Source organism: Antechinus flavipes, chromosome 2, assembly GCF_016432865.1.
Source record: "Antechinus flavipes isolate AdamAnt ecotype Samford, QLD, Australia chromosome 2, AdamAnt_v2, whole genome shotgun sequence".
NCBI classification, from domain to species: Eukaryota; Metazoa; Chordata; class Mammalia; order Dasyuromorphia; family Dasyuridae; genus Antechinus; species Antechinus flavipes.
Genome location: NC_067399.1, coordinates 259,441,910 through 259,468,822, shown reverse-complemented (window position 1 = coordinate 259,468,822; position 26,913 = coordinate 259,441,910). Strand labels below are relative to the sequence as shown.

At 37.3% G+C, this 26,913-nt stretch overlaps 1 protein-coding gene across 1 annotated transcript in view; it reads left to right on the top strand.

The window, feature by feature from the left end:
• The window catches only part of EXD3 (exonuclease 3'-5' domain containing 3), a 427,068-nt gene that overhangs the window by 162,754 nt on the left and 237,401 nt on the right, over nucleotides 1–26,913 (top strand). Inside the window, exons 4-6 of the mRNA XM_051976911.1 lie at nucleotides 2,919–2,983; nucleotides 11,620–11,787; nucleotides 12,565–12,732. Of these exons, the coding sequence (XP_051832871.1) occupies nucleotides 2,919–2,983; nucleotides 11,620–11,787; nucleotides 12,565–12,732 (401 nt within the window). The remainder of the gene's footprint in view (nucleotides 1–2,918; nucleotides 2,984–11,619; nucleotides 11,788–12,564; nucleotides 12,733–26,913) is intronic.

Here is a 26,913-nt window from a genome sequence, read left to right as displayed (position 1 = left end):
CTTTTTTTCCCTATTTGATTAATTCTACTTTTGAAAGTGTTGTTTTCTTCAGTGGATTTTTTTTTTTTTTTTTTTGGCTTTTGACCAATTGTATTTTTTAAGAAATTGCCTTCCTTTTCCAAGCTGTTGACTCTCTCTTGCTTACCTCTCATTTCTTTTCTCATCTTTTTTCTATCTCTCTTTTTTGCCTTTTAAAGTCTTTTATGAGCACTCTCAGGAATCCTCTTTGGGCTTGAGACCAATTCATATCAGTCTTTGAAATTTCCTCTGTGGATATTTTGTCCTCGTCTGAGTTGGTGTTTTGATTTTCCCCGTCACCATAGTAGATTTCTATGGTCAAGTTTCTTTTCTGTTTCTTGTTCATTTTCTTTTCTTTTCTTTTTGCATTTCCTCTTTTTAAAATTTTATGGTTGAAATCTGCTTCTGGAATAAAGGGGGTGCTGTCCCAAGCTTCCCGTGCAGCTCTGAGCCTTGACTTTGAGCACAGGAGCCCCTTGTGTTTGGTGTTTTGTTCCCAACAGGGGATAGATAGCTTTACCTGCTCTTTCCAAGAAACAGCCTGGTTTCCCAGAATTTGCTTTCTGAACTGATAATGGGGGATGCCCCATTAGGCTGCTCCTCTACTGAGCCAGGTTCAAGGATCTTAAAGTTCAAGGAACTTAATTGCTGATTTGACTTTAAGATCCTCTCACTGACTTTCCCAGACTCTGTCTGAGCTGGGATGAACACTTCTTTCACTCCAGTGAGATTGACCTTTTTTGAAGTCCTTCCAATCTATCTTAAGCTGGAGAGTAGTTTTATTCAGTTAGGCTCTGTTCAGAGGCTTGGTTTCATGTGGTTTTTGAGGGGAACTGGAGAGCTTGAGCTGTTCCCTGGCTTTAACTCTCTCATTTTGGCTCCATCTCTGGAAATTCTCTTAAGTTCTGACATCTCAAAGTGTTCTTTTTTTTTTTTTAAATAGCTTTTTATTTACAAGTTATATGTATAGGTAATTTTGCAGCATTGTGTTCTTATTGTTAATATTCACAATATGAATGTATTGATTGCTTTATGTTTGTGTAAGGTTTTGTTTTACAAAGCAGCTTTCTCTTATGGAGTAGTATTATTCTGATTTTACAAAGAGGAAATTGAGGCACAGAAAAATAAAGTGGCATGCCTAATACCACAGTTTCACATATGTCTTAGCCCAGGAACCAAACACCATCATTATCATAATAGTTGACATTAACAGAGCAGTTTAAGGTTTGCAAAACACTGTACACACATTATTTCATTTTAGTCATATACACTGATTTTATGAGTTAGGATTGGCATAATGAATAGAGCACTGGATCTGAAGCCATGAAGACCTAAATTCACATACAACGTCAGACATTATCTGACTGTGTGACCTGGGGCAAATCATTTTACTTCTGACTGCGTCCGTCTCCTCATCTATAAAAATGGGGATAATAATAGCACTTATATCCCAGTTTTATGAAAATAAAATTAGACAATATTTATAAAATGTTTTGTAAACTTTTAAATGCTACATAAATGCTAGCTATTGCTATTGTTGTTCTTAGAGATTATAGATATTATTATATTAGGTATTATAGATATTAACCTCATTTTGCAAATGAGGAAAATGAGAATTTTGTTAAAGACTTCCCTGTGGTTAGGTATTAGAAAGTGTTAGAGTTTTCTTTATGTTGAGTTCATTGCTCTCTCCACTAATATCATGCTGCTTCTCAAAGCATGCTGGCTCATATTTATATAGCAGTTTATAAATAGTATTTTATGTTCTTAAACTATTTCCTTTGATCCTTAGAACAACTAACTCTTTTAGGTAAGCAGAACAGTTATTATTATTTGAGAAAACTCATGAACAACTTATACAAAAAAAGAATGAATGTACATTAAACTATTTACTTCTCTCCAAATTTTGTCCCAATCTTTATAAATGTGTTCACACATTTTTGCCTAATTGAAACTTGTCGTTGTTCAGTTGTTTTTCATGTCTGATTCTTTGTGAGCCTATTTGGGATTTTCTTGGCAAAGATACTAAAATGGTTTGCCATTTTACAGATGAGGAAACTGAGGCAAACAGTTAAGTGACTTACCTAGGGTCACACAACTAGTAAATGTCTGAGGCCAAATTTGAACTCAAGGAACCAAGTCTCCAGGCTTCAGCAGTTTGCGCAGTACACCACCTAGTTGTCTTTCATTGTATATATTACATATTGACAATCCACAGACTTAGAATTTTTAAATATCTATATGTTTACACCAAGAGATTGGCATGTCAGAATAAGCCAGTAAGCCAATTTCTCATTATCAACATGTATTGTTGAGAGTGTACTCTGTGTACACGACTTGTTAAACCTAGTCCTCATTTTGCCTTCCAAAATTCTAGGGCATGGGTTGATTTCCATGACATTGTGTCTCTGTTGCTATTATTATTATAAGGCATTAGTGTCTCTCCTAGAAATGATGAAGAGGTTAAAAGCTTCGCTTCATCCATTAAGTTTTGAATCTCAGAAGTTCTAGAGCTTGGTTGGAAGAGGAGAAATATCAGAATACTGATTTGTAATGATAAAACTACTTTAGTTGTAAATATACCATTGAGAGTTTTTTGTTTGAAGGAATAAGAATGAATCTTCCCTCTTGTTCTTGTTAAAGCATTGCAGGAGTGATGTCTGTTGTTCAGTTGTTTGGGTTCCAGAGGGAGGTTTTTGACGCTGTAATCCTGACTGACAGGAGGTTAATGGTTTCCAAAAGAGTGGCCTGGAATGCCCCATTTCTCTCCACTAGAACAATGCTCCAGTGTGTCTAGGCTGCCTTATAGAAGCAATAAATCTGTTTTGTTTTGTTTTGTTTTTTTCTCTCCCTCAATCCCTCCTCTTTCTCCCCACCCCCACCCCCACCCCTGTCTCTAGGCCAGGACCCACTCCTGTTACTGAAAACCCTTCAAACTCTGTGGACAAAGAGAGAGCTGCAGAAGGTAAGTCCTTTTCTTGGAGCCTGCCCCCCTGCACAATGGAGCTCCTGGCTGTATGCAGAGCATGTCCAGCCCAGTGCAGGGCTGTCAGGACTGTGATTGTATTTGGTTACATTACGCAGAGGGAAAGCCCTGCCGATTGGCAGGCTGGGGGAGGAGGCAGGTCTGTCTGCTTCTCAGCAGACCTGGGGCACAAAGGAGAGAATTCCTCAATACTAAGGCAAAAGGGCTGGAAGCCTAAAATTTCAGCTCTTTTTTTCATCCTCAGCACAAAACCAGAGTGAACCAATTTGGGATCTGTGAAGCATGTTGTAATTCTTTGTCCTTAAATAGCACCTTTGGTAGAGGTCAAAGTACTTTACTCTCATTAACCTTCACAGTACTCTAGTGCAGTAGCTCAGGAACAAGGATGATTATCTTAATTTTCTTTAGAAACAGAGAAGTAACAGATGGATAGTGTCCATCTTCTCAAGGCCAGAGCCACCATTCCTCTCAATCCAATCTCTACTTAGCTGTGTCTTGCAAATCAGTTTTGAAAAATAGACGAGTCACAATTACTTTTTCTTAGCATGCTGGTTTCGTAGCAGAAAGTGTTCCTTGTCTTAGGATGATGCCTGCTTCTAGAAATCCCAGGCCTCAGGTTCTTTTTAAGCAACAATCCAACTTCCTATGTGTGTAGTTTAGTAACCTATATCAGAGAGAAGATGATAACAACAACAACAATAATAATAACAGCCAATACTCATGATTTGCAAAGCCCTTCATCTATTCTGGGTTTGAAGTGGGGAAAGGCATACATGGTTGTCTACGTTTTCCCATCTCTATAAGCTCTTCACTATCAAACTTGAATAAAAGGACTAGGAATTAACCTCAAAGCCTGATTTCAACTCCCTATTATATGCCGCTTACTCCACTTCAATCCCTCCAGCTCTGCTCTTCCCCTGCCCCTCCTTTTGTGGTTATTACTTTACCACTCCTCCTCCTACTGACCACATGAGTACCATAGGCCTCTGATTATGGTTCTGCATTCTTGGCATAGAATACTAGGACTTCAGATGTTATCCCTGAATATAGTGATCATTAGTCTAGAACGGCGAACATTTTTGACACGGCTGTCAAAGCTGGTCCAGCCTGATATAGTATTTCATCAGTTTCACCTAGAGCTCTTGGAAGATTTAGTTGTATCTTCAGCACTTATCCAAAAAATGTAGGAAAAATTAAACATATCATCTCAACAAGTACAAAATGATGGCAGTTTGAATACACATATTCTGAAGTGTTTGGGGATTAGGCTAATCATAATTAGGAATATCATAAAAGGTTTCCTAAGTCAGTTAAGATGTGAGATCATTTTTGAGGTAGTTTTGGGACTTTAGATTTGCAGAAGTTTGGGACAGTAGGTTGACAGGGTCTGTTAAGTTTTCATTGAAGCTGAAGAGGCTGTATATTTGATTTTGTACTTACTCTGATAAAAAATTAACTTCAAAATTCACTCCTTGAAAAGTCAGTGCCTTGAAGCTCCTTGATAACCTTTGCTTGAAGGTCTCTGTGCCTCTCCGCCCACTTTTCCACTCCCCAGCTCACTAACCTACTGGTCTTTATTAAGTTTAGTGGTTAAAGAAGTGAAGAATAGAAGCTGTTTCTGTACTCATGAGCTACTAAAAACCATCATCTAAGGTCCTGAGAAGTATAAGGCAAGCCTAAAATCACACACTTTATTTTTTCATGATTTCAAAATATAATTGATTCACTATTATCTTTCCTTTCCTCCAGATAACAATATATTTAAAACCAGGAGAAGGTGAGGAAATGGGAGGAATGGAACAGTAATCAAGAGACTTTGAGGAAAATAATGGAAAACATTCTTGTAAGAGTTCAACACTCTAGAGAGACATAAATCACCTGTAAACAAAATCTCAAGTTGCAGATTCTATAAGCATATGCAAATCTGTCAAAATGCCATTATTTAGAAATGCATCCCTGTAGTGGAAAAAGAGCTGACCTGCAATGTCTGAAAGATCTAGTGCAGTTCTTATGGCTGTGTCAGTGACACCAGGCAATCCTCTGAGACTAAGGTGCTGCGTTCAAGCGGATCTTCATTAGTAAAGCAAATTTTTCCATCAGAAATTCTGATTAGAGACAGTGGTCACTAAAGTAGAGTTGTGGAGTAACTAGAAGCGATAGACCACTCTGGTTGTAGTGTATTCTCCCCAAGACAGCCCTTCATGAGGCTCATCTCTAGCACAACAGTAGGTTCCTGTATTCCCTGACATCTCTTACTTTGTCCCTTCTATGATGCAAACTCCATCTTCCCTTCGGAGACAAGAGTAGGCTCTCAGGGCAGTTAAAACTTAATTGCTGGCATGGCATGCAGATAGGAGTCATGTAACTTTTGGGGAAAAATCATTCCTCTCCCCACTCTAAACTCATCCTTTGTCTCTCTGATAATTCCTGACTCTGGTGTGCTTTCCCTTCAAAGATGATAAGGAAGTAAGAGGCCTCCCCCCCCCTTTTCATTTGGAGTGGGAGAGAGTGAATTGCACAGTATGAATAGGCATGGATGAGGTTGTTATATGAGAGAGAGGGAGGGGGAGAAAGAGAGAGAGAGAGAGAGAGAGAGACAGAGAGACAGACAGAGAGAGACAGAAAGAGAGGAGAAAGAGAGAGACAGACAGAGAGAGGAAAGAGACAGAGAAAGGAGAAAGAGAGAGACAGAGAGAGGGAAAGAAAGACAGAGAGGAAAGAGAGAAACAGAGACAGAGAGAGGGGAAAGAGAGACAGAGAAGGGAAAGAGAGAGAGACACAGAGACAGAGAGGAAAGAGAGACAGAGACAGAGAGGAGAGAGGAAAGAGGAAAGAGACAGAGAAGAAAGACACACACACACACACACACACACACACACACACAGTACTTATTAAGTACTGAGCGCTTACCATATGACAGGCACTGTGTTAAATGCCAGGAATACAAATATAAGCAAGTAATGCAATTACAGACCTCAAGGAGCCTGTATTGTAATAGAAGGAAAGAACATTAGAAATTTGGTAGGGGGATATCAAAAGCAGTGGCATGGTATAGAGTTAAAATAGCCATGAAATGATTTTTAGTTACCAGCAAGATGAAACAAAAACCCACATGTCAGTCAGAAGACTTTGCAGAATGGAGTACAGGGTTGAGGAAATAGAAGGGGGGAAGTTCAAGTTAGAAGCGGGGAGATATGAGAGAGAAACAAGAATGCTGGCTGTAATATAGGCAGCATGGCAAGGAAATGGCTGAAAGTCAAAATACATACAAAATAAATTCAATGATTTCTTCCAAATCCACCTTCTTCCACACTTATGTTATTTTTGAGGGTGCCAAACCTTTCTAGTCACCCAAGTAGAACTCTATGTCATCTTCCACTCTGCATTCTCTCTTACTCTATATGTCCATTCATTTGGCCAATCTTGTTTGTCTGTTCCACAATATATCTTATATCAGTCCCTGCCTTTTCCTTTCAGATCATTGCTATAGTCTTCTACATGCTTTCCCTACCTCAAGTCTGTCTCCTCCCCACTCCATCCTTTTTATACCTGCCCAAGTGATATTCCCTAAAACTAAATTCCAATCATGTCATTGTCCTATAACAGGGTTGGGGAACCTTTTTTTCTGCCAAAGGCTATTTGGATATTTATAACATCATTCATGGGCTATACAAAATTAATCAACTTATAGAAGTCAATCAATGGGAGGTTGTTGTACCTAGCTTTCATTTCATTGTCATCTGTGGTTGCCTTAGCAAATGAGTTTTTGGGCCAAACATTTTCCACCCCATCCTATATTTTAGTAATTCTTTGTCAACCCTAATATCAAATATTACTTCATTTTTCTCATCCATTTTAAATTCTATTTTTGTATTAAGTTATATGATAATATAATGATTATGTAATGTATCATAATGTTAGTTATTGTCATATTAGTATAATAATATATGTATATAATTTATGAATAAGTAAATATAAACATTGAGGTTTATATTCAATTTTTTTTTCTTGTAGTGCCTAGTCAAAAACCTTTGGAGACTATTGTCCTATGCCAATGACATCCCAGAATCTCAGGTTCTATTCCCTTTCATCCACCATCTCCTTCCCTCTTCATTTCCCATTTAAAAAAATAAAAGAAAGAAATGGATTTATAACTTTTGCTGAATTGTGTAGAAATAAAATTCCTAATGAGAACAATCAAGAAAGATCTTAGTGTGACTAAATATTTGTTATGATACTTTATGCATTGATATTAATTCAGCTATAAATTGATACTAAACATATTTATTTAAAGTTCAATGTTAAGTTTTTAATACAACTTAAAAAAATAAATCCCATTCCTGAACATGGGAACTTGAGACAATATTTTTTCCTAATATAATGTATAGCAAGTTTCCTGATTTTTAATCTCTTCATAAAGGTCCTTGTTCTTTTGTCACTACATTCTTCTAGTTTCTGTGGCATGATGTTTTGGATATAAATCTTATAATAATGAGTAAGAGGATTCTCAGGTATTAGTATGCTATAATGACATTGTTGAATTGAGGGAAGATTTATTAATATGAACTAGAGTCAGAATGATTCTTTTATCATATATTAGTTTCCCATCCCTGAACCCATAGTCCTGATATTACCTTTGTTTCATTGACCATGAAGAAAGGCCTACTTTGGCTCCAAGGAATGAGTACCAGAGTATCAGAGCTCAAACAAAGAACCCTCCCTATAGGACTAATCTCTGGACTTCTTAAGTAACATAATATATAATATAATAATATATAATCACATGTAAATTGAGAGATGTCTTAAAAACTAATAAAGTTAAAACTCTCTAGAAATTTGCATAAAAGGCAAATATTGTATATGCCAAAAGTGTGACTACAAAGTGAAGTAAAACTATACTCAAATATATATTTCTAAATGACATTGTTGCTTCGTTTAAATATTGACCAGGTTTCTGCTAAGTACCCTGTGTGTGGAGGGTTGATGCAAAAATAAAATAAGACACAAACTCTGCCCTCAAAGGCCTTATCATTTGGCAGGAAAAATAACTTCAAAAATGGCATAATACAATGTTGAAAAAATTATTTGCTTTTGTTTCGTATATCCAGCACTTAGCACAATATCTGCCACATAGTGAGCTCTTAATAAATGTTAATTGATTAATACTGCCATGAGAATGGTGCTGTGAGGGCATAGAGGGATAAGTATGAAGTAGTTATCTGGGAAGGCTATACTTACTCAAGTGATACTAATGGTTAATAAGGCTTAGAACATAATAGATATTTTCTAAATATTTGTTGAATAAATGAGTAAATCAAATCATTTTTGAAATTCTTTTCAGAGCTAATTTGCAAGCCACCCACTAAAATGTCTTGTAACCATATAGTGCAGCTCATTTTGAGTTACAATTAATACTCTGATTACTTTCATTTTCATCAAATTTGACTCAGAATGACTTACAATTTTTTCTAGAAATCAGATATGCTTAAAAATATGAAGATTTACAACTTCAGACTATATTTAAAAGAATATGTTGTAGGCAACTACTTCATGACACTCACATTGTCACAATTATTATGTTACACACAATCTTTAGTTTTTTTTTCTTGCTATAGCCTTGCCCTGGGAATACTGGAGATGAATGTTTGGAATATTGTTATCATTAATGTATGTCAGTCCAAGAGGATCATGCCTACAGCTCTTTAACATGCCCATTAAATATCAGACATATTACTTTAGATTTTAAACAAGATCTTATCTAGTACTATACAGAAAATTTCTTACTTTTCATACTGGATTTCTTAGAGAATTGAAATGGATGGTTCAGACTCATAAGGTAGGAATGGAGCTTCTTGGTTGAAGAAGCACTGGGTCTGAGAAAATATGATTTATTTCTCATTCAGTCATGCTGTGACAGTAGGAAAATGATTTTCTTTGGAAAGTGAGGACAATTTAGACCACTGAAGCAAAAAAAAAATTTTTTTTAATTCTGTTATTGCGGAATGAAGGGTTAGAGCAATTAGATTATTCTGGGGAAGGTCTTAGCCTTGGGCTACATCTCCAAATCATTCTTTTAACGTTGTGTTTTATGTGAAGCTCAAGGCTTTCTGATGGAAAGGGAATGGGAGGCCCCAGGGTAGAGCCAAAACTTAAAAGGATCTTTCTGACTAATTGACTCAGTTTCAGGAGCTTGCCCAGCCAGTTTCTCTTAGGCTTATTACTTGAATGTACTTCACTTCAAGGTCTCTGCAGAACATTTCTCTTTTTACTATAGCCCTCATCTAAAGATAATGAATATTGGAAAGTGTGTTACGTTAAAATCCAGACCCCAGGATGCTGCTGGAGATGAATTAGAAGTCCTAGGTAATCCCTCTAGAGATTTCTGTGATTGGAGACTTTGGAGGAAAAAGATTATTGATGTATGAACTGATAATAACTATCATTATCCATTGCAGCTGCCAAGCCATGCTTCTTTTCCTTTTCAGAATCAGTCCCAGAACTTTTGCAGTCAACATGAGTTGGTGTATTGAAGAAATACATTTAAAAAAAAAAAAAAAACAGACAATGAGAATGTGACTCACCAGATCCATAATTTTTTAATGTAAGCCATGTGCTGAGCAGCTGCTGCCTGAGGAGACATGGACAAAAATAAGGGGTACCTCTCTAGCATGGTTCCCCTTTCATTGTTCAAAAGCTAAAATGTAGTTCCATGGCATTGTCCTTTGAAATCTGAATTATTTTGGAGAAATCAAGAGGTGTTGGTTCTTAGGAACTTTGGAAAATGTCCCACAACTTCCTGTTTCTTCCTCTGATTTAGGGAAAGTATATATGCTAATAAGCTCAAAAAACTATGATTTATTATTGTTTCAGTTGTGTTCAACTCTTTGTGACCCTATTTGGGATTTTCTTGGCAAAAATTCTGGAGTGCTTTGCCATTTCTTTCTTCAGATCACTTTACAGATGGAAAAACTGAATCATAGGGTGAAATTACTTGTCCAGGGTCATGTAGCTAGTATGTGTCTGAGGCCAGATTTGAGCTCAGGAAGAGAAGTCTGCCTGATTCCAGACTAGGCATTATATCCACCATATCTTCTATCTACCAAATAAGAAAGTTTTCTTTATATATTTCCTTCTCTCATGGCACTAAGAGGTATATGAAGTTCAGGTATGGAGATGGGGGAATGACTTTCTAAAAGTTCTTACAGGCCCAATAGTCAAAAAGAAGGATTCTTGAAGCTCCTGAGTCAGTATATTTCAGTAAAGAAATTATTGAGCTTTTTAGAAAGGATTCCTGAGCTAGAAGGGATGAGGGGGGAAAAGCCCTCTTATCTTAGATAGTAGTAAAACTCTAAAAGGCAGAAAATAGATTTAGAACTGATATTTTGACATTTTTCTAAATAGGACTATCAAATGCAAACTTGTAGAAAAGATACAGAAAATAATTGTTCATGCTTTAAGCCATAATTTCTTCTTTTCTTCCATTTTGTTCTTGGTTAACTTAAAATGGTGTTATACCCTTGGGAATTTGACAAATAGTAAATTAAGAAAATTGGTTAAAGGAGGAAAAGAACCATCTTCTGGAGTTTATAATTTAACTAGAAGAAAGAGATAGTAGCTATTGATAGAGAACTTCTCTTATCCTTTCATCATACTTCCCCCAATCTATTCACCATGAGATGAAGGGCACTGTATGGGTATTAAAGCATGCCATGCCAGTTCTACTAAACTCCTTGGAAACACCCACCAATGTAAACATTTTAAAATAATTGCCATGGGGTCACATATATTAGATTGGGAGAATCTTCCATATATACATTTTAGTCTTCTCTTGGTACCTTAATTCCAAACTCCCAAAGTTTTAAATTTGGAGTTTTCCTTCACTGAGAGCTTTTCAATGTTTTCTTTTATTCTGATGTTGTCATTGTTTTGAATCCCTTATCCTGTTAATGATTTGAAATGGAAATCTGTACATGAAAAAAAGTCACACTGTTGCTTGAGGCTGCAGAACTCATTTCTTACATCTTTCATTTTGATGAAAAAGAACTTGGATTTACAAGATGTTGTCTTTAAGCTCAGCTTTGCTTGCTGTTTTCCTCTTCTAGTTTGTTTGCTTCCTTCTCCCACCCCCCACCCCCAGTTGTGGGTCTTAGGTGTTATGCTGATTATTTTTGGCAGCAGCAATTATATGATAAGTCTGGGTCTGGGAAGAGTTAAAGAGAAAGCGAGTTTTATTTATGTTCCTTGCTCAGCTCAGGTATGTTGGGACAGCAGATAAAGCAGCTTATAAACCTGTCTGCTTTCACCATCACCACCTTCCAGATAAAAAACAAGCCCCTTTGTCTGCCCTGGAGAACAACCTCTCTGTCTTTATGGGATAATTAGTGTGGACAATTGCTGTTTTCCTTGTTGGGCTTAGGGTGCAGTGGACCAGAAAGGAATCTTTAGTGGTATGAAAAGTCAGTGGGGGCCAGGATGGTGGCTGAATAGCAACAGTTACCTCTCTCAATAGATTAAATTAAAAAAAAAAAAAAAACCAAACCTTTGTGTTGAAAGTGGGGGAAGGGAGTTGTAGGAACTTTTGAATGCCTGACAATGTGGGTTTTGTGTCTCTACAGCTCCGGGAAGTAGCCAGGCAAGGATTCGCTACCCTAGAAGACCCACTTGCAGGCCTTCTGGACATGCTGGAGAGCTATAAAGGCTGGAAGGGAAAAGGACATTCATTGGAGTATTACATCACCAATGAATTAGTTCACTGGCTGAAGGAGCACCCTAGGGAGCCACAGGTTAGGGCCAAGAAGCCCAGACTGTCAATAAAGGTGTTCCTGTTTGCAGAACCCCTATCTTTCCTGGGTCCTACAGTTCTTGCTGTATGGCTTCTTATACTGATTATGATTCTGTAGAATCTAGTGATTAGTCGCTCTGTGGTCCAAAGACATTAATGTAGCATTGAGGTATACCAAAAGTGTAATTTATCATGACATATATAGCATAACAGAATAAAGGCCTAAAGGACCTGAGATAACCTTCGGAATGTATATTATCAAGCCTCTGATTATTGAACCCTTAGCCATTTCTGTCCAGATTTTGTTCTCCTGAAACATGATGCTCCATACTCAAGCTGGTCTTTCAGTACTTTTGGTTTTTGAGAGCTCTGACATTCACTATGTGATCTTGAATAAATTCCTTACATCTCTGGGCCTCATTTATCCTATCTATAAAAACTCAGGTTTCAATTAAATGAGTTCTGAGCACCTCTCTAGTTCCTAAAATTCTGTGATTCAATTTGTTGGAAATGGAGCCTCCATCTCGAATGCTTTGTGTTGAGTTCCTTTAGCAGGACTATCTGGTGGAAGTGGTGATACTTGCAGCACTCTGGTAAAACCCAGGAACCTATTTTTTGAAGATTAATTTACACTTATCAAATTATTTTTTAAATTACACTTATCAAATTATTTTTTAAAATTCCTATCCCCAAGTTAAAGATTCCTGGACTAGTGGTAGGGTTTCATAAGTGCAGTACATGCTATTAAGTTGAAATTATGTGTATCTGATTTCCCTAGTCTGGCTTGAAGCTGAAGAAGTTGCAGACTCGAGCATTTGGGGTTCTTGCCGAGAGCCAGAGTAATCTCCTTGAGCCCCTCATCAACATTTATCAGCTGCAGAAAGCCGACCGGAACACTTTGCTCGGAAATGTCAATCATCTTTACCATAAGGGAAAGTACAAAGAAGTGAGTATAACTTTTTAATGTGGTTTTCAGATCTAGGACTGTGGCTCTGAATGAAATAAATCCATCTAACATCTTGTCCCCCAGGGATAAATTCTGTTTCCTAATGGCAGTAACATACTGTAGCTGCAGCATAGTTACTACTTCCTTTGCCTCCAAATCTGTATCTTTTCATTAGAGGAGGAAAGAAATTGTTATAAGGGAATGAGAAATGAAAGTGAATTCCCTTTCCAATTGGAACTAAATCTTTTTTCCAGTTACAAAAGAGTTTAGAAAATTAGCCACAGGAAAAGTTGACCTGCTCTGCCCTGTTCTTATTGATGGGCTTAGGAATCTCATCAAGATAAAATGATAAAAATAATAATTGACACATAGTGTTTTAAAGGTTGCAGAGTATATTACATAGACTCTTTCATTTGATCCTCACAATAACTAAAGCACTACAGGCATTGTCCCCATTTTACAGACAAGAAAACTGAGGCACAGAGAGCTAAAATGACAGCTCATAAGTGCCAGATGTGAGATTCAAATCCAATTTTCCTGAATCCAAATCCAACAATATATTACCCCATTTCATGTTAAAAGTTTCAGATCTTTTTGGAGGAAAAAATAGGAGTCTTATTAAACATTCAAAAATTCTTATTTTTAAAGGGAATTGTCTATTACATTTTTTAGTTCTGGTATTCCTGATTAATTTCTGAACATAAAGGTAATAATGAATCCTTTGACCTCTTCTAAAGTTTTCCTCAAAGCATGGAAGTGATCCCGGATTTTAGAAGTGTCAGTGGAGCACAAGCTCTGGAAGATCCTACCACTCAGAAAAGACTTCAAGTACAGTCCTGGTAATGGACTCTGTCATCCATGGATAAATGTAGTTAAGCTTGGGGAGTCTCATCACTAGAGAATTTAACCTCCAGGTGATAAATATTTTAACCACAACTCATGAAACTATCTACTAAGATATGGGTAGAACATCCACACAAGTAAAATAGATTTTCAGCATCTAAATGGCTCTATATGCTGCCCAAAATTTGTAAACTGTCCTTGGAGGACCATCTAGCCCAGTACACATATTTTTGGGGCCACTGTACTTTAAGAATAGAGATGATCAGAAGCTGACAGGGCTCTAGTGGTTGCCTATCCTGGCTCCTTCCTATCCAGGTAGTCTTTGGCAATTAAAGCACTCTTTAGAAGTTGCTGCTGCTCTAAGGAGAACTATAGAGGGCTGCAGAAATCCGAAGCTTCTTGTTTTAACAGCACTTCAACTTTCCCTGTTGCTTAGATCTGCTCATAAGGTATGTCGTTGGAAAACACTGAAGCTTCTCTAAGGTACAAGGTATGAGATGGGTAGAAGGGGATTATTGATGGCCAATTTATTCTCCTTGAAGCAGATGCTGTGCCTGTGAACTATTCATGGGAACACATTGTTCAATCACTTTTGTGTTACAGCATCTCCAGGGCTTATTGTAGATCACTGGACTGGGACTTGAGATTAGACCAGTGATTTTATTGGTAGACAAAATTCCTAAACGATGAGGAAACCCTCTCTACCAATACAGGCCTACCATACCTTCTTTGTACCTGGTTGTCCAGAGTCATGAGAGCTTAAGTGACTTTCCAGAGTCACATAGTATATGTGTGTAGGACATGGGGTTTGAGGTCAGATGTCCCTGACTCTAAGACTGGAGTCACAGCACTTCTTACTCTTCTGTTATAGTTGCTTTTCTGGGTTTCATCACTATACTAAAAAGATCTCTTATGATGGACACTTTATCCTAGGTTGGAGGAAGCATGTTGTCAAAGAGAAAACAGTACATTTAGGATTCTAGTCCCAAATCTGCCATTTACTAATCACTTAAAACTACCTGAGTCCTACTTTCTTCTATAAAATGGGGATAAAAATACATGTGCCATCTTACTTCACAGAGTTGTTGTGGAGGTCAAATGTGGAAGCATTTTATAAATTATAAAATGTATGCATGGGATATTATGTCATATAGAATCATAAAATTGCACAATTAGAAGGAAACTTTTAACTAACATGACAATCTCCAGTACAGGATTCATAATAGGGTCATTCAGTTCATTCACAAATATTGTTAATGACCCAAACTTCATTATCTCACAAAGCCACCTATTCCATTGTTGGATGGCTCCAGTTATTAGACAGTTCATTCTTACATGGAGCCAGAAGTCTCCTTTCTTGTAAATTATTTCACTGATCAAGCAGCATAGAGTATATCTTTCATGTCACAACCCTGTAGATGTATGATTACAACTTTTATGTTGTCCCTAAGTTTCTTCTGCTCTGGACTTAATATCCTATCTTCTTTATCTGATTTTCACCATCTGATCTTCACTTATCTGTCCCCTCACTACCTGTCATTCTCCTCTTGATGTGTTCAGGTTTGTCACTGTCCTACCTAAAATGTGGTCACCAAGACTAAACTGTTTTCCAAATATATTCTGACTAGAGCGAAGTGGTATTTATTTTTCTGTATGTGTCCTGCTTCTCTTTCTGAAAGAACTCCTTGAACATCAGGATAATATCTGCATCTCTGGGTAGCCCCTGTACTCTTCAGGGTTCTTCATGTACTAGGTGCTCAGAAAATGTTTGATGAAGATGATGATGATGTCAGAAATCCTAATGGAAGAGAAAATAACCCGAATGTTGTCAAGAAGTACTCCTATCAGATCATCCAATAGCACTAAGTTTCACTCATTCTTTTAATGAGAACAGAATCAGAATGTCTTCAGTAATTTCTGCACAAGTTCCTTCTTAATTGGAAAACTTGGAGTTTTTTCAAAAAGTTTTAGAAGCCCGTTGATAGTTTTTGTGACTTTATTACTACTAGTTTCCCACTCATCTGGAAAAATGCAAAGAGGGAATATTTCATGGTTCTTATTTATCACAATTCTGGTTTTTATTTTAGGGCAGTTGTGATATGAAAACTAAGAAGAATCTATATCTTCTATATCCCTTCCAGGATCCCTTTTTCTTCCCTTGTAGATTTAAAAGACAGAATAACTTTTAAAAAGATATCTAGCATTCAGATTTAAAAGTCTCTTTCCCTGCAACTCAGTTAACTCACTGCAGCATTTTGTTGTTCTGTGTGCCTTCCTTTTAAATTATCTAAAGATGTGCCAGCTGACTAATTCTTGTGGCAGAAGTGAGTAGCAATAGTTGTTCCCAAGGATGAGCAAAAGGAGCTCACATATGAGCCCCACATTCCCAGCCACTTGATGGCACAGTTGCTCCACAGGAGGTGTGCTGAAGCTGCATTTTTCTGACTATAAATAAAGATAATGCTTAAAGATAGAGGCAGAAACTTAGCAGGAGCTATTTAGGGTGTTTAACAGTATCACAGTGGTTAGTTACCCTTCATCAGACTCCTCAGACTGTGGAGAGAGTCAGGAATCATGTCTGCCTTGTTTGTTCTCTTAAATGGAGCTCTATACAGTGCCTGGACCAACATACTCGCTTCTTGAGAAGAGTGAGCCACACAGAAATCTAAAGGGTTTACTTGATGTCCTTACAAATGTAGCCCTGAATTGTATGTTTTCATCCTTCAGTGAATGAAGTTCTCCAAAGGTGACTTATATTTTAATTTAACTATGATTGTCAGTGACTATCTTGAACTCCACCATGGTCCTCAGACTAGGTCTGGGCCGAGTGAAGTGCACACCATGTGTTTTGCAGGGCTCGAAGCCGGTGATGGCATTGTAGCCTTTCAGAAACCTTTTCTTGAGTTCTCTGTTTCAGCATTGGTGAATGGCTTTATGGAAACCAAGATGGCTACTGGTCCTTTCTGAACAATGATGGAATTCAGCAGACTAGCGGCTAATATAGTGCGATGCTATTCTCTGAAGAGACTCTGAATAGGCCAGGCTGTGCTTTAAAAGAATGAAGGGTAGGCAGAAGGCAAGCTAGTGTTTCATGGTCATCTTATGTTACACTTCAGCCTTTCAAAGAGTGTCTGGGGCTGGTTGAATGAACCTCTCTTGCACTCCAAATGCAGGAATCTAAAGACAAAGGGGACTCTTGTCCCTTACAGGCCCCTTTTTCGAATAAAAGCCATTGTCACATGAACAGGGGCAGCCTGGCAGGCTGTGCATGCTTCAGTGCCCCATGATATCGCTAAGTCTCAGCAGAAATCACATTCAGGACCCTGTCAGCTTTGATTAGCAGGGTCTCATGACTTAATGTGCTGCGATATTTCATGTCTAAGGGTGGCGGCTGTCTTTCTGTGGGATGAATGCCCTCTTTTGTCCACTGAGTTATTTTATTTACATTTTTTAAACAGCTTATCAAGGTAAAAAGATAGCATTTCTATTAAAAAAATCAAATTCCTTTGCGTCAGGACCAAGTAGTAAATGCTTCTAAGGTCAGATACAGTGAAATTTGTTTTCACAATCAGAATTGAAGTTCTGGTCTTGTTTAACAGCTTTATATTCAATTCAGAACAGGTGGCAGTGGACTGTATTTAGGAAAGAAACAATAAATAATCTTTTTAGCCTGTCACAGCCAGAAATATTCCCAACCTAAAAAAATCCCTCAGGCTTCTCTCCACAACAGGGCACTATTTTCTTTATCTGCATCACTTCAATTTTATGTAAAAGCAGAGTGCCTAAGCAGAAAGCTGTGGGACAGTTACTTTTGTATGTCAGATGTTCACATCTGGGTGAAGATCTGGGTGGTTCCCCATTTGGGGAGACAGGCACTTCTACAGCCTTTTAATTGGAAGGTTAGCTTTGTGTTGGTATTCACATGGTAATTATTGTTCATAATAGTAAAAATCATAGTGTAGAGTTTAATTATTCTCACAAGTTCTATTCTTTATAGAAGCCAATAAAAATGTACCATACACTGATTGCCTCAATTTTGAAATATGAAAAATGATTGGTTTTTTCATCCTTTTCATAAATCTATCTCATTTGGATCATAATTAGAAAGAGTAATTTTGTCTCCAAAAATGAGCCTTTGTACTCATAAAATGAAGACCTGTGTGCATAAATCAAAGGCTTTACCAGCCCTAATTGTTGGACGCTTCTGTGTGATGATGAACTTATAAGACCTGCAGACAGCATAGTGCCAACATTTTAAATTCTTCAATTGTTCAATATGTGCCAAACCTTGGACTGGGTACTGAGGATGATATAGGAAAGACAATGCTTTATGATATGAAGGAACCCATAGTATGCTTGAAAATACACACACACACACACACACACACACACTTATCGAATTGCAAATGGCAAAGGGCATACCAGGGAGAAATCTCTTGAAACACAAAGTGGAAATGATCAATGTGTGGGGTAAAATTTGTTGTGAAAGGTTTCAGAGAGGAGATGAATTTTTTAGAGGTATCTTAAAGGAAGTGATGGGCATGTATTGGCAGACAGAAGATTCTCTTAAATATTAGGTGACCTCTATCTCAGGGGTTTCTGGGGATGCTGTCACTACAATCTTCTGGGATGGTGCAGGGATTTCTTCAGTCAGATGTCTCCAAGGCAAGCTGGATAAATTCTCATTGTACAAGACTACTAAGCAATGTTTGCAAGGATTTGGGTCTCTGTTGCTATCTTTGCTTCCTGCAAATGATGTAAAATACAGTCCTCCAAGCAGACTCAAGCCCTGTTGCTTTATTGGTGAGTCCTAAGATGTCGTAGCAAATTCTATCTCTGCTCCCTTTCCATTGTCTTTGAAACTGCAGCATTTTCCTGTTGCCTCCAGTATCTAGCCTACTGTGTGCAAAGGCTGCTTTGTGAAAGTGTCTGCTTTCCAGTTCTTCTGCTGACCAATTAGGATTAGATGAGGATAATGCAGTGAGATGCTCCACTCTGAAAATTGATTTGTCCAGGTATCAGGTGGGAGCTAATAACCAGCTTGTCATTCTCATTTCCTTACACTCCAGTAGCAAGACAGGTTGTCATTTGGACCAAGACTGGTTTGTCATTTGGTTTGTCATTTGGACCAAGATTGGACCAAGACTGACCCTGCTACTGGTTCTCTTGCTGTTGAGCCACCTTTGCCTCAGAGTCAAGTCTGCCTGTTGGTTTAAAACAAGGCCACCTGCTTCTGAAGACTTTCCATGAGCAGACTCCCTGCTACAGTTGTTTTCCACCTCTCGATGCTAAGGTTGCATCCAACTGTTGGTAAATTCTTTTAAAAAAAATACATTATATTGATGCCTTTTGTCTGTATGCTATATTCATTTCCCATCCCAATCCCCCACTCCCTCTTGAACCCTTCCATTTGATTAAAAAAAATACAACTAAACAAAAGCATCTAATATAGAAACTGTGTCTGACAATGTACACCCTATTCTGTATGAGTACTTCATTGATGCTGTACCACCAGGGAGGAGATCTATTTTATTATCTCTTGTCTGGGACCTTTATTGACTTTTCCATTATTCAAAATTCAGCTTCCTTTTATTTATGTTATTATAGTCACTTTATATAGTCTTCTTTTGGTTTTGCTTATTTCTGTCTTTATCGTTTCTTACATATCTTTTCTTATTTTTCTGAAGTCTACATATTCATCAATTTTTATTGCTCAGTGATATTTCTTTGCATTGATCAGTCATAGGTTGTTTTTTTCCCATTCACCAGAATGAATGGGAATTAAGGGAATTCACTTTGTTTTCAGTTCTTTACTACTACAGGGTGCTACCCTGGATATTTTGTTGTATTTTAGGCCTTGTTTTTTAAACTTCTTTAGTATATATATGTTATGGAGTAGGATTACAAAGACCATGATCATGATTTCCCTTGAGTAATTCTAATTTGAAATCCTAAATCATTCACTTCATAGCTCCATCAGCAGTGCACTAGAGTCCTTATCATCCCACAGCCTCTTCAGCAATACCTGTTTCATCTTTTACAATCTTTGCCATTTTGCATGGTATAAGGTGAAAGAAATTTCAGATTTGTTTTGATTTTCATTTCTCTTTCCACTAGTGATTAGAACATGTCTTCATGTCATCTCTTAGTAAACTCTTGAAGTACCAAGTCTGCCTTCTCTTTGTGCTCCTGCCTGTTTTTGCTTCCATCCCATTCATGTCCTGGTGCTCTCTATGCTTTTCTCAGTCACGTGGGTCAAGGGAGCTGCCCAAGAGTCTAATGTGATTACTGCTAGAATGATTAAACTCTAAAACATCACTGGTGGACACTTGGACCACGATGATGATATATATTACATAGAGCAGAGGGTGCATATTATAGGTGGCATTTTTCCTGGTGTTGGTTCTGGTGCCAGCTGGGTTCTGATACCAGGCTTCTGCCCATAAAACAGATCTTCAGTTTGAGCCAAATCTTCCCACTGCTCTCTCTAATCTCTTAAAATTTCTGGGCCTGTCCTCCTGCAGTGACTGAGCTTCCACACTGGCTTCTTGTGCATTCTGCATCACCTTTAAACTACTATTTTTGTTAGACCATAGGGAATAATCTTTTCTGGGAAAAGGTAGCCTAAAATTTCATCTTATACTACAGCTTTTTATTCAAGTTTCCTGCCTGCCTACCTGCCTGCTTTCCCTCCTCCCCTCCCTCCTTCCTTTCCTTTCTTATCTTTCCTTTTCTTTCACTCCCTCTGTTTTTCCATTTCTCTCTTTCTTTCTTCCTTTGCTTCTTTTTTCTTTTTCCTTTCCTCCTTCCCTTTCTTCCTCTCCTTATCTCCTTCTTTCCTTCCCTTTGTTCCTACACAAGATACATCATGAACCTGAATTGAATTTTCCTTTGCTATTTCATTTCAAAAGACATATTATACAATCCAAAAAATTTTGCAATCTTGAAAATATGTTGCTATGCCACAAAATTGGATATTTTTATCCTTTTCCTTAGCTTGTATTATGCTGTGACACCATACTCAACACTGGGGCTTGAATGGTTCTAGGTTTGGCACAGTACCAAGAATTTACAGTCTAATGGGGAGCTGAGACAAACAGATGTAACAATCATCTCTGGATTATTTCTTTATGAATTACTAGCCTTGTGAATTTTCAGGAATAAGCATTTACCTCAAACAGACTTTCACAAGCCACTTGGAATATTCCTTGGCCAATTTTTCCTTTACTAGTTGGTATGTATTCAGGAACACAAAAATAATGTTGGTGTTAGTTTTATGAAAACAAACTATTAAGAAAATAGTTTATTCCTAAAATTTGTACTGTTTTCATGATTTTTAAAAATTTTTTTATTATAGCTTTTTATTTACAAGTTATATGCATGGGTAATTTTACAGCATTGACAATTGCCAAACCTTTTGTTCCAATTTTTCCCCTCCTTCCCCCATCCCCTCCCCCACGATGGCAGGTTGACCAATACATGTTAAGTATGGTAAAGCATATATGTCCTAACAGTTATTTTGCTGTACAAAAAGAATAGGAGTTTGAAATAGTGTGCTATTAGCCTCTGAAGGAAATCAAAAATGCAGGTGGACAAAAATAGAGGGATTGGGAATTCTATGTAGTGGTTCATAGTCATCTCCCAGAATTCTTTCGCTGGGTGTAGCTGGTTCAGTTCATTACTGCTCTATTGGAACTGATTCGATTCATCTCATTGCTGAAGATGGCCACATCCATCAGAATTGATCATCATATAGTATTGTTGTTGAAGTATATAATGATCTTCTGGTCCTGCTCATTTCACTCAGAACATGATTTTTTTTTTTAGATTGCTACTTTCAATCCTTTTTATCCCTCCTTCCAGCAGAGCTAACTTTGTAAATAAATAAAACAACATATATCGATTGTTGTGTTTCTACTAAAGTATAATTGTCCTGAAGGCATTATTATAATTATCACAGGAGATAGGCCATTGCTTATCTACATGTCTCTTTCTTGCTCCCAGCCATAGCTAATCTGGTAAACCAGTTCTCTGTCTCAAAAATGTTTGTTTGCCTCAGCAGCACCAGATATGTAGCTTATTTCACTATTAAACTTGACTTGGTGGGAATGGAGAACTGAGAAGAGAGGAGTGGAAGGTGAGAATAACCCAGTTGTTAGAGGGAGAAGAGAGACTGGATAGGATTGATTTTGAAATCAGCAGCTAGATAGTTATCTCTGTTTGGCCAAATCATATTGCTTGCTGTCTTGGAGAGGGAGGAGGGAACAGAGGGAAAGAGGAAAATTTGGAGCTCACAGTTTTACAAAGATGAATGTTAAAAACTATCTTTACAAGTAATTGGGGGAAAATACTATTAAGTAAAATAAAAAGAAAGAAACCAACAGTTAAAAGTTTTTATCTGATCTAGAGAATAACAAAAAAAAAAAAAAAAAAAGCACTGTAAGATAATGAATTTTGATTCAACTTTGGTCTAGAAAACAAGTATAGAAAATTATTTCGGCTACAACATGAAATATGGCTTCAAGTATACAAAAAAACTAGAAAAAGGTTAGTAAAGGGAAAGGCTTTTCTAATCACCTGGGAATAATTAACCAGGGTTTTGACACAGAGTTGGTACTGGAGCCAGAGTAGAACAGGTGAATTTGAATAAGGTAGATAGAGAAGAAAAGGGCAAATTTAATAGAAGATCTTATGCTGGGGGTGGGTGCTGGGGTAAAAGGGTAAAGATTATCTGGAAAAATTGGGCTTAGAAACAGAATAAATTGGTTTTTTAATCTAATAATATGATAAAATGTATACATTTATTAAGTATCTCTAGAACACTGAATTGTCTGTAGATATGCATATGCCAGAGTGTCAGTGGACTCTCTGATATTGTTTTCCTTTAGCTTATTATTTAGCAATAATTAGCAAATTATTAAATTTGAGGGAGTCTGTTAGATAGATGATAAAGAACTAAATGTGGAAGTTAGGAAGATTTTACTTCAAATGCTTCCTACATGATCTGGGTAAATCATTTAACCTCTCAATCTGTTTCTTATCTGTAACATGGGGATAATTACAACATCTACCTCAACAGGTTATTGGGAGCTTTAGATGAAACTGTATAAGTGAAGTATGTTGCAACCTTACAGCAGTGCATAAATATTAGTTATCATTCTTTGAGACACTGGTGTGAAACCTAAAAATAGTCAATGGTTTATGGGCTTAGTAAAGTGCAAGAAGTCAAGAAGAAAGAGATTAGGAAATTACTTGTGTGTGAAACATGAATAAGAAAAAAGAAAAAGAAAGCGTTTTGAAAGGCATCTTGTAAAATGGAAGAGTACTGCACTTGGAACCTGAAGGCATGAATTCAGATATCTCTTTGCTACTTTACTTTCTGTGCAACCTTGGGCCAACTGCCTAAAATCTTTGGGCCTCAGTGTTTTCATTTATAAAAGATGGGAGTTGGGCAAATGACTTCTGGGGCCCTTTATGATTCTAAAATCATATAAGCACTGGTCATACTGTATCTGCAAGAACCGAAAAGTTGGAGGTTTCCTGTATCCATAGAGCAGATTGTATTTGTTTCCAGGTCTTGTCACATAGCCCTGTAAATAGAAAAAAATCAAATCTAGGACCAGGACTCTGGTAGCTTTCTTTCTTTAATGTCTAGGAATCAGGATCAGTGGTAAATCTGGATTTTCCAGATGTAGAAACTGAGGCACAAAGAGGTCAGGTAACTCCAGACCTTCTTTTTTGTGAAGTGGAATAGAAGCACTAGATTAAAGTCAGGAAGACTCAGTTCAAAGCCATCTTCAATCACTTACTAACTATGTGACCTTTTCAAGTCACTTAAACTCTCTTTGCCTCAGTTTCCTCAACTATAAAATGGGAGAAAGAAAAGCACTTCCTTAGCTATATCACTGTGAAAATCAAATGAGCTAATATTTGCAAAAACATGTAGCTCAGTGTCTGGCACAATGTAAGCACTATGTAAATTCTTATTCCCTTTCCCTTCCCCAGTCTTTCTTTTTCTGTTGATGATGAAACCCAGAACATTAACTGTCCATTTAGTTTAGCAATGTAGGATTTTAGAGCTAGAAAGTTATCTAGTCTTAGATATCTAGTCTAGATAACCAGAAAGTTATCTAGTCTTAATACTTTCATTTTACAAACCAGAAATCTGAGGCCATTGATTTGAAGTGATTTTTCCAAGATCATACTTCATGACTATGATAGCAATTAGAAATAGAACCCAGGCTTCCTGATCCTGCCTAATGATCTGTGCATCAAACTTTGTAGTTTGTGTTGACATAGGGTTAATTTGACATGTATAGTGGGCCAGTGACTGATTGGAACATAACAATAATAATAATTCATATTTATGTAGTAATTTAAGGTTTACAAAGTACTTTCCTCATGATAACACTGGCAGGCAGGTAGTAATAAGTATTAATATCTACATTTTCTAGATGAACAAACAGGTGGGGTAAAGGAGCTTGTTCAGGGTCACACAGTAAGTATTAGAGCAAGAATTTGAGCCCAACTCTAGGTTCAGTATCTATACTTCGCCTACCTCTGGACCTTTGAGATATACTGTCTGTTAGGAAAAAAAAAAAAAAGGAGAACAAAGACTTATAAAGAAAATCTACCTTTAGAAATCTGAGTGAAATTCATCTATTGAATCCTCTCTGTTCATAGTGGATCTCTGCAACATAATGCCAAGTATAGTTACTGTTGTATAGAAGTATAGTTACTAATGTTGTGTCATTCTCCTTTCATTTTCTTGGCAACAGGAAAATGCTTTTTTCCTGTCTGGTATCTCCTCCTATTACCTCCATCAGGGATCTCCTTTTCCTCCCTTTTACACTGGGTGTCACTAGCTGAAAACAAATGATTTGTCTAGTTAGTGAGCATCAGATTCTATAAGTAAATATAATGTATGTCCTTTACTTTATTGACTGTAGATTGAGCCTGTTTGCTCCTCCCTGTTTCCCCCTTTCTTAGAGCCAAATGTGAAGGTCCCAAAAAGGTAGCTGTGAGCCTGTTTAGCTGGGTGCTGCAGCTTTTGTCCCTTGGCATGTCTGAAGGCTTCCTCTGCACTATATAGTCTTTTCTGTGGGATGTTTTCCTTCACTGCTGAATACATGTCCTCCAGAGGGAAGATATCTTGCTTATGGAGTTTCTAGTTCTCTTTCCATATTCATATTATGTATCCAGGCAAAAGCTCAATGAATGATAGTCAGGAAATCATATTTCCCTGTATTTCCAGAAATAACTTGCATTTCAAGCTAATCAAGGCATTCCACTTTACCATTGTGACAGATATTTTGTTTGCTTCTCATCATTCTTTCACATTATTCACATATTCATTTTTTCTTTTTGTGCCAAGTATATGAGAATACAGTTTGCCTATAGAATATGTGCCAAACATAGATTTCTAAAATGAAGCATTCTTCCCTTACACTGTGATTTTAAAATTTTCAGGTGACTAAGTGATGGTTCTGTATTTATATTGCTGTGGGAGTATTAACTCTTTGTAGCCTCAATCTAATACACTAAGAAACTGAAGGATTGAGGAATCTTTACCCAAAGCTGACTTCAGGTGAATAATTAGAAGTCCTGTCTCCCAAGTAGAAACTACAATAATTTCAACTTGAAGAAAAGTAGTTTCCTTTTTTCTCTTTGGAAATCTGACTTTCTAGAGCAAATAAGTTTAAACCAAATTTTTCTTTAAACATGTTGAAAATATTTTCCAAAATTCCCTTTAGTCCCACTTAACTATTTTTCTAGACAACAGCCCGGTGATCAGTCATCCAATTGCTATTTCAAGCAAGTTTCAATTTTAAAAAAAATGTGTCTAAGTAGTATAAAGTCTCACTCCTGTGGGGCACCACTGTCCTTGAAGATGCCTGCCTAAAAAACCCTCAATAAGACATTTCCTTTTATTGGTTAGATTTCAGGCAGGGGTTTGCTCTTTGCTCAACTTCTAGGACAGTTATCAGATTGGAGAAGAACCCATCGAAAGAGGAATTGTTAGCAAAGGTCAAGAATCAGAATGAAGGCAACTGACTACATGGAGACCATACCAACTGGCAGAGGGATGAAAAGGCTTCTTGATGCTTATGCCTGCCCCTACCCTTTACTCCACCCCTTTTCATCTCTCCATGAATGCAGTCTATAGGGTAGGGAAGGGAACTGGAAGAAGTGACCAGAACCTTTCCCATGCTTCTATTTTGATCTGTGCTGTGAAAAAAAAGAGGGGGATGGGAAGATGAGAGAATAGCTTAATGTAGCCTGTATGCCTGTCTGTATGTTTGTTCATGCCTGTTATTTTTATATGTAATGGGAGCTCGATCTATGGGAATTATTAATAGCACCAAAAAAAGTCAACAGTACGTGCTGGTAGTCAGGGCTAGAGAAAACGTTTTCTCTTGTGGATTATGGGCATGCTGAAATGCCATATAGGATTCCAGAAAAAGAGGCAACCCTGCCCAGGAGAAGTGTATTCTTTTATGGACAAGTTCTCTGAGACAGGAGTTTTCAAGTTCATATTCGGGAGCATCTCAATGGAATTGGTTTCAGATTAACTGTTGGGTAGCATTCTGGCTTGATATAGCCATAATTAGGCTTCTCATTAATGGAATAGAATTATGTATTACTGAAAAAACAGTCTAGGTTTGGAAATTTGTAACCTTAAGGGTTGCCAACCAAAACATTGATGGTTGTTAATTTATTTTAAGGCAGATGTTTTTAACCCATTTTTTGTGGACCTTTTGGCAGTTTGGTAAAACCAAAGACCCCATCTCAGAATTGTGATTTTACATACATAAAATGGGATATGTAGAATGCAAAGGAAATGTATTATATTGGAATTATCAAATTATTAAAAAGTTCATGGACTCCCAGGTTAAGTGCTTACTTTAAGGAAATAATCAGCTCTTTTTCTTCCTCACCTTCCAAACACTTAAAAGACAGCTACTCTGAGAGTCAGCATAATTCATATAGAAATGATCTGTGACCCAGAGCAAAGGAGTATGTCTAATATCTCTTTATCTCACTCCCCATGAATGCCTGAGTGCTAGGGAGGGCCAGGGCCAGGGTTTCATAGCCAAGGAGCCACAGCCCTCCACTCCAGCTGAGTTGTACAAAGTTGTAATCTGCCATTAGAACAAACTGAGGCAGTCACTAGGGAAGAGACTATCATTCATTGGGCACTTGATGTGCTTGAAGGGGTTAAGGGGAGCAAATAAAGGAGTGAGCAAAGTTTAGGGGAAAAAGAGAAAAGTCAGAGAATTGAATGAAAGGGTGAAATGAGGAGAGGAAACTGTGTAGAAAGTTTACTTTCAACATCAG